We start from the raw sequence: 12,697 nt of genomic DNA on the forward strand, positions 1-12,697 counted from the left end.
GAGAATCCTGTAATACACGCTCCCAGAAAATACTGTAAGACGCGCCCCAGAGAATACTGTAAGACACGCCCCCAGAGAATCCTGTAAGACGTGCCCCAGAGAATCCTGTAATACACGCTCCCAGAGAATACTGTAATACACGCCCCCGAGAATCCTGTAAGACGTGCCCCAGAGAATACTGTAATACACGCTCCCAGAGAATACTGTAAGACGTGCCCCAGAGAATACTGTAAGACATGCCCCCAGAGAATCCTGTAAGACACGCCCCCAGAGAATCCTGTAAGACGTGCCCCAGAGAATACTGTAATACACGCTCCCAGAGAATACTGTAATACACGCCCCCGAGAATCCTGTAAGACGTGCCCCAGAGAACACTGTAATACACGCTCCCAGAGAATACTGTAATACACGCCTCAGAGAATCCTGTAAGACGTGCCCCAGAGAATCCTGTAAGACACGCTCCCAGAGAATACTGTAAGACATGCCCCCAGAGAATACTGTAATACACGCTCCCAGAGAATACTGTAATACACGCTCCCATAGAATACTGTAATACACGCTCCCATAGAATACTGTAATACACTCTCTCAGAGAATCCTGCAATACACGTTCCCAGAGAATACGGTAATACACGCCCCCAGAGAATACTGTAATACACGCCCCCGAGAATCCTGTAATACACGCTCCCAGAGAATCCTGCAATATTCGTCCCCAGAGAATCCTGTAAGACGTGCCCCAGAGAATCCTGTAATACATGCTCCCAGAGAATCCTGCAATACACGCTCCCAGAGAATACTGTAACACACGCCCCCAGAGAATCCTGTAAGACGTGCCCCAGAGAATACTGTAAGACATGCCCCCAGAGAATCCTGTAAGACACGCCCCCAGAGAATCCTGTAAGACGTGCCCCAGAGAATACTGTAAGACATGCCCCCAGAGAATCCTGTAAGACACGCCCCCAGAGAATCCTGTAAGACGTGCCCCAGAGAATCCTGTAAGACACGCCCCCAGAGAATACTGTAACACACGCCCCCAGAGAATACTGTAAGACATGCCCCCAGAGAATACTGTAACACATGCCCCCGAGAACCCTGTAAGACACGCTCCCAGAGAATACTGTAATACACACTCTCAGAGAATCCTGCAATACACGTTCCCAGAGAATACGGTAATACACGCCCCCGAGAATCCTGCAATATTCGTCCCCAGAGAATCCTGTAAGACATGCCCCCAGAGAATCCTGTAAGACACGCCCCCAGAGAATCCTGTAAGACGTGCCCCAGAGAATACTGTAAGACATGCCCCCAGAGAATCCTGTAAGACACGCCCCCAGAGAATCCTGTAAGACGTGCCCCAGAGAATCCTGTAAGACACGCCCCCAGAGAATCCTGTAATACACGCTCCCAGAGAATACTGTAATACACGCTCCCAGAGAATACTGTAACACATGCCCCCGAGAACCCTGTAAGACACGCTCCCAGAGAATACTGTAATACACACTCTCAGAGAATCCTGCAATACACGTTCCCAGAGAATACGGTAATACACGCCCCCGAGAATCCTGCAATATTCGTCCCCAGAGAATCCTGTAAGACGTGCCCCCGAGAACCCTGTAAGACACGCTCCCAGAGAATACTGTAATACACACTCTCAGAGAATCCTGCAATACACGTTCCCAGAGAATACGGTAATACACGCCCCCGAGAATCCTGCAATATTCGTCCCCAGAGAATCCTGTAAGACGTGCCCCCAGAGAATCCTGCAATATTCGTCCCCAGAGAATCCTGTAATACACGCCCCCAGAGAATCCTGCAATATTCGTCCCCAGAGAATCCTGTAAGACGTGCCCCAGAGAATCCTGTAATACACGCTTCCAGAGAATACTGTAACACACGCCCCCAGAGAATCCTGCAATACACGCCCCCAGAGAATCCTGTAAGCCACGCCCCCAGAGAATCCTGTAAGACACGCCCCCAGAGAATACTGTAATACTCGCTCCCAGAGAATACTGTAAGACACGCCCCCAGAGAATCCTGTAATACACGCTCCCAGAGAATCCTGTAATACACGCTCCCAGAGAATCCTGCAATACAGGACCCCAGAGAATCCTGCAATACACGCCCCCAGAGAATACTCTTAAGACACGCCCCCAGAAAATCCTGTAATACACGCCCCAGAGAATCCTGTAAGACACGCCCCAAGAGGATGTTGCAATACACGCCCCCAGAGAATACTGTAAGACGTGCCCCAGAGAATCCTGTAAGACACGCCCCAGAGAATCCTGTAAGGCACGCTCCCGAGAATCTTGTAAGGCACGTTCCCAGAGAATCCTGTAAGGCATGTTCCCAGAGAATCCTGTAAGACTCGCCCCCAGAGAATCCTGTAAGACACGCTCCCAGAGAATCCTGTAAGACACGCCCCAGAGAATCCTGTAAGGCACGCTCCCGAGAATCTTGTAAGGCACGTTCCCAGAGAATCCTGTAAGACACGTTCCCAGAGAATCCTGTAACACTCGTTCCCAGAGAATCCTGTAAGGCACGCTCCCGAGAATCTTGTAAGGCACGTTCCCAGAGAATCCTGTAAGGCACGTTCCCAGAGAATCCTGTAAGACACGTTCCCAGAGAATCCTGTAACACTCGTTCCCAGAGAATCCTGTAAGGCACGCCCCAGAGAATCCTGTAAGGCACGCTCCCGAGAATCTTGTAAGGCACGTTCCCAGAGAATCCTGTAAGGCACGTTCCCAGAGAATCCTGTAAGGCACGCCCCAGAGAATCCTGTAAGGCACGCTCCCGAGAATCTTGTAAGGCACGTTCCCAGAGAATCCTGTAAGGCACGTTCCCAGAGAATCCTGTAAGACACGCCCCAGAGAATCCTGTAAGGCACGTTCCCAGAGAATCCTGTAAGGCACGCCCCAGAGAATCCTGTAAGGCACGCTCCCGAGAATCTTGTAAGGCACGTTCCCAGAGAATCCTGTAACACTCGTTCCCAGAGAATCCTGTAAGACACGCCCCCAGAGAATCCTGTAATACACGCCCCCAGAGAATCCTGTAAGACGTGCCCCAGAGAATCCTATAAGACACGTCCCAGAGAATCCTGTAATACAAGCCCCCAGAGGATCTGTAAGATGTGTTCAGAGAATCCTGCAATACACGCCACCAGAGAATCCGGTAAAACATGCTCCCAGAGAATCCTGTAAAAAACACGCCCCCAGATAATCCTGTAAGAGACACCCCAGAGAATCCTGCAATATACGTTCCCAGATAATCCTGTAAGGCACGCCCCCTTGTAAGGTCCTTAAAGGGAACTTGTCTGTTAGGAGTCGAGTTCCCGCCTCTGCACAGGGGGAATCTCGGGCCATCTCCACTGCGGTCTCCCATTCTTCTCCTGCCGCGGTGGAGCCTGCTCAGCAGAGACGTCGGTCCCAGCATCTCGCTCAGTCTGACTCTGTACAGAGAGTTACTGCTGCTTTTCCTGCTTCTGCCATTGAAGTCAGTGCTGGGCATCGGCGAGCAGACGCTTCTGGGACTAAGTCCTCCTTTTCTCGTTCTGACCATGCCCAGAGTAAGATCTCTCAGTGGAGATCGAGGGTCACATGATCAGACACTGCAGCTAAGGCCATTGGTCCTTGAGGAAGGTCCTGTAGGTGCTCACGTTCTGTGGCAGCCTCTCATTGGTCCTTCTAGGAAGGTCCTGTATGGGCTGCAACTATTTAAGGCTCGCATGGCCGCACGGCTATGCGCTAGTATTGTTCTATGTTATGTGCTTTGTGCCAGTGTGGTCATGTGAGTTTGTGTTCAGGGACCCGGCTGAAATAAGCCCCTAGAATGCTGGCACCTCCGGCGAGGAGTTTGTGTGCATGCATGACCACTGACTGCTCTCAGTTGGGTAGTTAGCCTGTGCCACTGTGAAGTCAAACAGGGCGCAGTGCTTTGAGTTTCGGCTACTCTGTGAAGTAACAGGGTAAGCTCATACCGCCTTATAGTTCCGCCGTTTACTAGCAGCAGGTTCTCCTGCACGGTGGACCCTGGGCTGCGAATGCATCTATTATAAAACCTCTATATTTACCCGGTGCGTTCCGCTAGCCCTAACACTGTCACCCCCCAGGCGTTTGTAACTAAAAGAGCCACCTTGTGCAGCACTAATGCTGCATTCTGACAAGGTGGCTCTCTTAGTTATGATGCCTGCACATGCTGAAATAAACGTTTATAAAATGTGCCCCCTCATACCGTGAAATGTTCCCGGAGGCGGGTCTTTCCTTCCTAATCAGACGCAGTACAGCCGTCACTCCGGGCCTGTGCGCGCCGGGCGCCTCCTCCTCTTACCTCATTATCGTCCCCGGCGTCTGCGCTGTAAGAAGGGCAGCGCAACTGCGCATGCCCCCAAAAAACTTAATGCGCAGGCACCGGGGACGATAATGCTGCAAGAGGAGGAGGCGCCCGAAGTGACGGCTGTGCTGCGTCTGATTAGGAAGGAAAGACCCGCCTCCGGGAACATTTCACCGTATGAGGGGGCACATTTTATAAACGTTTATTTCAGCGTGTGCAGGCATTATAACTGAGAGAGCCACCTTGTCAGAATGCAGCATTAGTGCTGCACAAGATGGCTCTTTTAGTTACAAACGCCTGGGGGGGGTGACAGGTTCCCTTTAAGGCTACTTTCACACTAGTCCGTCGGTACGGGCCGTCACTAAGCGTCGTCTCGACGGACAGTGTGTTAAAGTAGCACAACGTGGGCAGCTGATGCAGTCTTACGATGCATCCGCTGCCCCATTGTAATGTCCGGAGGAGGGGACGGAGTTCCGGCTGCGCATGCGCAGTCGAAAATGGCGGACTCGACGCACAAAAAAAGTTACATGGAACTTTTTTTGTGTCGACGATCCGCCAAAACACGACGCATCCATCGCATGATGGATGTGACGTGTGGCCATATGTCGCAATGCGTCGCTAATGTAAATCTATGGGGAAAAAAACGCATCCTGCACACAACTTTGCAGGATGCGTTTTTTCTCCTAAACGACACATTGTGACGTAGGCAAAACGACGCTAGTGTGAAAGTAGCCAAAGAATTAGCCCTAATAATCGGACCACTGAACCCAGATGGCGGATTTACACTAAACTGAATACTCAGCAAATATGAAATAAAAGCACAATCGGCCCCCTTGGGCGGGTGACAGGGGTTGTCCCAGTTACATCTGTCACCTATCCCCAAGCTAGGTGGCACCTGTGTGTCTCAGACCCCCCACGTGGCTCAGGGTGCCCCCAGCACCCTGCTACCAGTGAGAGGACCAGTTGTGCACATGCTCACTAGCACACCGTACCCTTTGGGCCCCAGGTCCTGTGTGTGGAGGGGTCCCAGCGCAGGACCCTCAGCATATAGGTGACATATGGTGTATACATGGCACGGCTGCTATCGGTATAGTTCCGTATAGCCGAGTCCGTACAGGCTGCACCCCAGTGTCAGCGCCCCGCGGCGGCAACGACCAGGAAGCAGTGACTATAAATCAAACCTCTCTTATTTCCGGCACCCAACGGGTTAGTGACGCCGGGGGAGGGGAGGGGGTGATGGACGTTCAGCTCCACGTATCACAGTGAGTACATCAGCAGCCAATCGTTGACCTCCTTTTTAAACGTTCCCTATGAGGCCAAGCCACTTATCACCTTGGTGACTGCTGAAACAACGCACACTGATTGGTGGAGTCAAAGCCTTTCACACAGGCGATTGGTTGGCGAGACTGAAGTTTAAAGCATTCAAACTGAGAGCGGTAGGATCAGTGGTGAAGCGTCCAGAGAGGAGAGCGCAGCTCGCGGCAGCAGCAGTCCCAGCCTCATCCACTAATGGCCTCACAGAATGTAGATCCAGCGGCGGCGCCTTCCGCCACTGCCCGGAAAGGGACGGAGGCCGGAGCCCAGGCGGCCCGCGGGTCTGTCGGGAAGAGGTAGGAGCGGGCGCCGTGGCCGGGGGGAGCGGGCGCCGTGGCCGGGGGGAGCGGGCGCCGTGGCCGGGGGTAACGCTGGTGTGTTGTGTTGCAGGCTGCAGCAGGAGCTGATGACGCTGATGGTGAGTACACACTGTGCGGCGCTGCCGGGGCTGCGGATTGGAGGCTCACTGTCCTGTGTTGTCCGCAGATGTCTGGAGATAAAGGGATCTCCGCCTTCCCCGAGTCCGACAATCTCTTCCGGTGGATCGGGACCATAGACGGAGCCGAGGGGACGGTGAGAGAGAGTGTGTGTGTGTGTGTGTGTGTGTGTGTGTGTGTGTGTGTGTGTGTGTGTGTGTGTGTGTGGGGGCTCTGCCCACCCTGTACCTGCCGGGCGGGGGCTCTGCCCACCCTGTACCTGCCGGGCGGGGGCTCTGCCCACCCTGTACCTGCCGGGCGGGGGCTCTGCCCACCCTGTACCTGCCGGGCGGGGGCTCTGCCCACCCTGTACCTGCCGGGCGGGGGCTCTGCCCACCCTGTACCTGCCGGGCGGGGGCTCTGCCCACCCTGTACCTGCCGGGCGGGGGCTCTGCCCACCCTGTACCTGCCGGGCGGGGGCTCTGCCCACCCTGTACCTGCCGGGCGGGGGCTCTGCCCACCCTGTACCTGCCCGGTATACACTATACAGGCGATGTACGGGATTGTGGGGGAAGGGTCTTATTCCTTCCCATCCCTGGTGGGCGGTGCTGTGGGTGAGTGACAGCTTTCTCTACCTATACACAACCAGAGAAGACTGTCAATCACTGGTAGGACCGCCCACTGAAGATTAATGAAGCCATATGAAATTTATTAACAGAAATGTTCAAGTATATAATGGTGGAAATGACAATCCCTTTGGGCCGGTCATGGAGGGTATAAGAGTAGACAGGACCACAGGGAAGGTTTCAGCTACAGGAGTGTATTGGTGATGTGTGGCGGGGATAAGAGGACCGCCTCACCTGGCGGGGCTTCCTCAGCTGAACAAGTGTGTATCAATGATTGGCCACACCGAGGGTGCACCGAGCGCCTGTACTTGGTTTGCACACTCATTCATTCTGTGCCGACAGTCCCTTTTAAAGTGGTTGTCTGAGACTTTTATATCGATGGTCTATTTTTAAAATAGGTGGTGAATATCTGATCAATGGGGGTGTGACCCCCGGCACGCTCGCCGATCTGCTGTTCCCAGTGCCAGCTGAATGTGTACAGCGCCACCAATTGCATAGTGGCCACGATCAGGTACTGCACATTGCCCCCTATTCAAATCCGTAAGGGGCAGACGTGCAGTACCCGGCAGCAGCCACTGATGGAGCTGTGCAACTCGGCACCACTAGCCACCAGGATGAGGTGATCAGCGGGGGATGTCCGGTGTTGCATCCCCACCAATCAGATATTGACCATCGGTATAAAAGTCCCAGACAACCCTCTGTGACACTGTAGAGTTTCTAAAGATGAGTTATTAAGTTGGCTGTTTTGGGGGTTTGACATACTTGTGGAAACAGTACCTATATGGCCGACCAACCGTTTGCCTACCGGATTTTGATAGTCTGGCTCTTGCCTGTTGTAAGTAGACCAGTGCCCCTCTAAGTTGGGGTGCTCTTACATTGGCTGATTATTGAGCATTGTCAGGAACACTTATTTCCCAATAACAGACTGCTGCTCCCTCGCGCGGCTCCTTACAGAGTGTAGTGGCCGCAGCAGTGCAGCGATGCTGAATTGTAGCACCTGGCGGCTGCTACTCTTTGAATAAAGATGTGCTCAGCAGCTCTGTTCAAAGTGTTTACATTCAACCATGGGTGAAGCAAAGAAAAAAAAAAAAAAAGCTGATCACTGGGGGCGCCTCACTAATCTGGAGCTAGGCCATCAAATCCCCTGTGCTCGGACTACCCCTTTAATGGTCACAGGTCAGCCAGTGGAAATGTGGATAAGGTACATGCACACATAAGATATAGATGATTGGTACTAATAAAGTTGTCATATCGCAAGGCCTCATTAAAGCGCCACTCCAGTGTTTGTTTTTATTGCATGGTTGGAGTGGTGCTTTAATTGTAAGTCCCCTGTCTGATACTCACCTTCCAGTGTTTTTCACCGCCACTCCCGTCAATGTCCGGCAAAAAGTGACCTGCCTGCAGCACCAGTATTTCATGGAGTGGCGCGGAGGTCACTTTTACATACAAGTCTGATGGTCTCGTTCTGGTTCTCATTGACTTACACTGAGAGCTTGTGATGTAACTTCTGACTCCTGGCCACTCAGAAGCTGCTGTTACAAAATGGCGCCACAATGAAATGGGGAACACTCCGGAGGGTGAGTATCTGACCTGGGACAGAGGACTTACATTTAAAGCGTCAGTCGTTGAGACTGCTGCTGTATAAATACGGTAAGTAGAACATTTTTTGTAACATCACATGACGCACTGCCACTTCTAGCACTGTTCCAGTCTCGGACCCATTTCCTTCAGCCAGTGTGACAACATGCTTTAAGGCTAGGGGTATATTTTAATGGGATTTTATTGCTCTTCCAAGAGAGCCAGTGAAAATGAATTCCTGTAAAGTAAAGCATCACTTGCCTCTATGAACCACTTCTAGCCCATTGGGGTCCATCAGACCCAGAACTGTTGTCATCTGGTCTATAAGTCACCTGACTGACGCAAGGACAAGATGGAGTTACGGTACTTTTCACCCAGCAAAGACCACTGAAGCGGTGCGGCTCAGAAATGAGGAATCGGTTCTCTATTTTCCAACAGTTCTTCTCCTTTGGTCTCTTTTGGAAGATGGCTGCCGCGTTCTGATTAATCATGATGAGCTGCACCTTCAGGTAGTTTGCAGTCCGCTCATCATGTCCTATGAGGAACGGTTAAAGGATCTGGGAATGTTTAGCTTTCCAAAAAGGCTACAAGGAGACTTAATAGCTGTCTACAAATATCTGAAGGGCTGTCAGTGTAGAGGGATCATCATAATTCTCATTTGCACATGGAAACACGAGAAGCAATGGAATGAAACGGAAAGGGAGACGATACAGATTAGAAAAGTTTTGACAGCGTTATCAATGGGTGGAACAGGCTGCCACAAGAGGTGGTAAGTTCTCCTTCAATAGAAGCCTTCAAACAGAGGTGGGACAGACATCTGTCTGAGATGGTTTAGTTACTGGGGGTTGAACATGAGGACCCTGGAGGTCCCTGCCAGCTCGAACATTCTGTGATCTTTAGTTTGTAACTGGACAAGAAGAGGAAATGTGGGAATCCAGGTGCCGTATTCATTGTCTTTCATTTTTAGGTTTATGAGAGCTTAAGGTACAAGCTGTCTCTGGAGTTTCCAAGTGGCTACCCCTACAATGCTCCCACTGTGAAATTTATCACCCCGTGTTTTCACCCGAATGTGGACAGTCATGGGAACATCTGCTTGGACATCCTAAAGGACAAATGGTCGGCTTTATATGATGTCAGGACCATCCTGCTTTCTCTACAAAGCCTTCTAGGAGGTGAGATTTGCTCCATCTATTCCTGACTCTGTGTATAGGTTGATATGAATAGTCTTGTGATTAGATATGACTGATTAGTGATGAGCAAATATACTCGTTACTTGAGTTTCTCCGAGCATGCTCGGGTGATCTCCGAGTATTTGTAACTGCTCGGAGATTTAGTTTTTGACGCAGCTGCATCATTTACGGCTGCTAGCCAGCCTGAGTACATCTGGGGGTTGCCTGGTTGCTAGGGAATCCTCACATGTATTCAGCCTGTCTATCAGCTGTAAATCATGCAACTGAGGCAAGAAAAACTAAATCTCCAAGCACTCAGAGACCACCCGAGCGTGCTCTGGAAAACCTGAGTAACGAGTATATTCGCTCATCACTAACTGTGATGTGCGCTGACTATAGAAGAGGTTGCTCCAAGAACTATAATTTACCCAAAGTGCAGGAAATATTAGAACAATTTAAAAAAACAAACAAAAAAAAAACAACCCTATCCCATTACTTCTGCTCCTGTACATGCATGCGACCATAATGCAGCCAGGACCACTGAGCTGGCTGTATGGGATTTAATGGGTGAGTGAAGTTTTCAAAAATCAAATCTTTCATCATGGCCCCCCAGTATTATGTGCTAAACTCATACATTATTTGTAGTGATGAGCGAATATACTCGTTACTCAAGATTTCTCGAGCACGGGGGGGGGGGGGGGGTTCCTCCGAGTATTTTTTAGTGCTCGGAGATTTAGTTTTTCTTTGCTGCAGCTGAATGATTTACATCTGTTAGCCAGCATAAGTACATGTGTGGGTTGCCTGGTTGCTAGGGAATACCCTCATGTACTTATGCTGGCTAACAGATGTAAATCATTCAGCTGCGGCAAAGAAAAACTAAATCTCCGAGCACTAAAAAATACTCGGAGGACCCCCGAGTGTGCTCGAGAAATCTCGAGTAATGAGTATATTCGCTCATCACTAGTTTGGCATACTGAATTTTGCGCTGGAGCATGGCCGTAATCTTGTGCTCTCCTGGTTCTCTGCGCACATTCAGTGGCTCTTCTCTCAGATAAATTATTTACTCACTTATGAAATATGAATGTGTGCAGATGCACTGACCTAGACCAGTGAGCAGGGTGCTGGTGGGCTCTGGCCGGGGCTTCTGCACTAGGGGCGGCAGACTGCCCTTATTAAAGTAGGCAGCTCTCGATCGGATGGTATACCTTGCCCACATCTCGGCATCACAAGACCGCTGTGATGAGTCCCTGGATTGGATACAAACTGGTTCATGGCTGTCAGAGTAACAAGGTTGAACTTGAGTCTTCTTTCATGGAGAATGAAGCCAGCCTTACACATTAGAGCTTTGTTCTGCTGACGGCTATTCCTGCCGTCTCTTACACGGGGCGCTCTCTCTACCAAGCCCTCCTGTATTCTCCGAGAAAGCCGCTGACAGACACCTCTGGGAGAAGGAGATCATGCCCCATAAACATCAGTGTTTGCCCCATTGGTCTGTAGCGTTGTGTTCAGCTGACATTAGTCTGTGTATGGCGGACCTTTAGATTATACTGTCTAATCTGAGATATTCAGTGATATTACCATTGAAATGAGAGGGTTCAGGGGGTCTCCTTAGACAAACATGGTTTCTTCCGCAAGAAAAGTCCCTGTCCTAAAGCTCTGAGCACCTTGGAAGCTGACAGATCTGTGAGGGCACAATTCAGTGTTCTTAGTATTCAGTATTGCAGTCTAAGGCCGGGTTTACATGTGATCTCTCTGTAATCGGATGCACAAACTGACTGGGGTCTCCTGACTCAAATTTGACAGCCTTATTAAAATTAAAAGGGGGATGAGCTCATGTCAGGAGACCCGCGGCCAGTCTGTGCATTGCGGCTCCTGGGCGTTCAGAGAAACACAGATGTGATCTTGGGCTATGAAGTGCTATAAGAAACTGGTGTCACTCTGCTTTCAGAACTGTTCACATTTGTGACGTGCTCGGACTGTATTCTCTGAACAGAGGGTTAATCTCTTGAGCGTTTTGTGACTTGTACTGTTGTTTTTCCAGAGCCCAATAATGAGAGCCCCTTGAATCCACACGCTGCAGAACTCTGGCAGAATCAGATAGGTAAGCGCCCAGCTCCGTATACATTGCCATTAGCGTTCTTCATAGGGATCAGATTGGATTTAGTCTCCATCTGTAGTTTTCACACCACACAGATATTGTACGTACTTGTAGATTATCGAATATTTGGACTGCGTTCACAAGTGGCATAAATATTAGTCAATAAGCCTGCATAAGATTCAATATCCAACCTGTCGCTCCATTCTAACAGAGATAAAGGTTTCCTGTTCTGCCGATCAGTGCGGCTACCAGCGGTCAAACCCCCACAATCCACACGTTATCCCCCCCATCCTGTGGCTAGGTGGCCTTGTTTCCACCACACAAGCCCTTCTCGCTCTAATAAAGCATTACCCTCCTATATTCTTGCACTGTGCTGACCCGCTGCTACAGTAATCTTGTTACCAGGGATTTTAGGAAATGTCACCCGTGTAGATTCCCCCCTCCCCCAGTCTCAATCCTGGGGTTGATCTATTCAACCCATGTCGCTGCTACCCACAAGAGTTCTATAGCTTTTATGATGAGACTTTTCTGTTCTTGCAGCATACAAGAAGCACCTGCATGAGCAATACAAGAAACAGGTGAAGGAGAAGGACATCTGATGTGCCGGCTGTATGTTTTGCACTGTACATGACTGCTGTAATATATGCCTAAGTTAATACGAGTTTTCTTTGTTTGTTCAATATAAGTGGTTTTATGATTGTTTTTTGGAAGTGCGCTCTGTTTACATGTGTCTTGTTGGAAGCGGAGTTAAATAAAAAGTGAATATTTTTACATCTTTAATGCAAGCTTTGGTCCTCGTCTTTGTGCAGTCCTCACCCAATTATGGTGCATGTTACTGATTAGGCTATGTGTAATCGATGCGTTTTCACATGTGTAATTAGTCCAAAAACGCAATGGAATACTAAAGCAAGGTAATGCAATGACAATCCTGAAATGTTGTGCACATGATCTGTAAATTTCCATCCGTATTTGTAGCGTTTTGTTTTCTTTAATTTGTCAAAGGGAAATGTCAGAAGGAGGAAGTGTGTGTGTACCCAGGTGTTGGCTGATGACACTACTACTCCCATCCGGCTATGTCTTTTAGGCTACTTTCACGCTAGCGTCGTACGTCGCAATGCGACGTACCGACGCATACTGTGCAAGAAAAACACAACGGGGGCAGCGGATGCAC

General features: G+C 50.1%; 1 protein-coding gene across 1 annotated transcript; it reads left to right on the forward strand.

Annotated features, from left to right (window-relative positions):
• The first annotated feature begins 5,651 nt into the window (after positions 1–5,651).
• UBE2C (ubiquitin conjugating enzyme E2 C) lies at positions 5,652–12,306 on the forward strand. Its single transcript, XM_077251671.1, has 6 exons — positions 5,652–5,935; positions 6,030–6,057; positions 6,126–6,212; positions 9,227–9,431; positions 11,470–11,529; positions 12,067–12,306. Exons 1-6 carry the CDS (start codon positions 5,835–5,837, stop codon positions 12,123–12,125), a joined length of 540 nt encoding a protein of 179 aa, XP_077107786.1. The 5' UTR covers positions 5,652–5,834; the 3' UTR covers positions 12,126–12,306.
• Positions 12,307–12,697: the final 391 nt, after the last annotated feature.

Source organism: Ranitomeya variabilis, chromosome 4, assembly GCF_051348905.1.
Source record: "Ranitomeya variabilis isolate aRanVar5 chromosome 4, aRanVar5.hap1, whole genome shotgun sequence".
Lineage (NCBI taxonomy): Eukaryota > Metazoa > Chordata > Amphibia > Anura > Dendrobatidae > Ranitomeya > Ranitomeya variabilis.

What these genes read in the sequence shown, in the direction of transcription:
- UBE2C (XM_077251671.1), top strand. Translation starts at nt 5,835, where the DNA reads ATGGCCTCACAGAATGTAGATCCAGCGGCGGCGCCTTCCGCCACTGCC. An exon ending in TAGACGGAGCCGAGGGGACG is followed by an intron (nt 6,213 to 9,226) that starts GTGAGAGAGAGT and finishes TTTCATTTTTAG; the next exon opens with GTTTATGAGAGCTTAAGGTA. An exon ending in TCTACAAAGCCTTCTAGGAG is followed by an intron (nt 9,432 to 11,469) that starts GTGAGATTTGCT and finishes TTGTTTTTCCAG; the next exon opens with AGCCCAATAATGAGAGCCCC.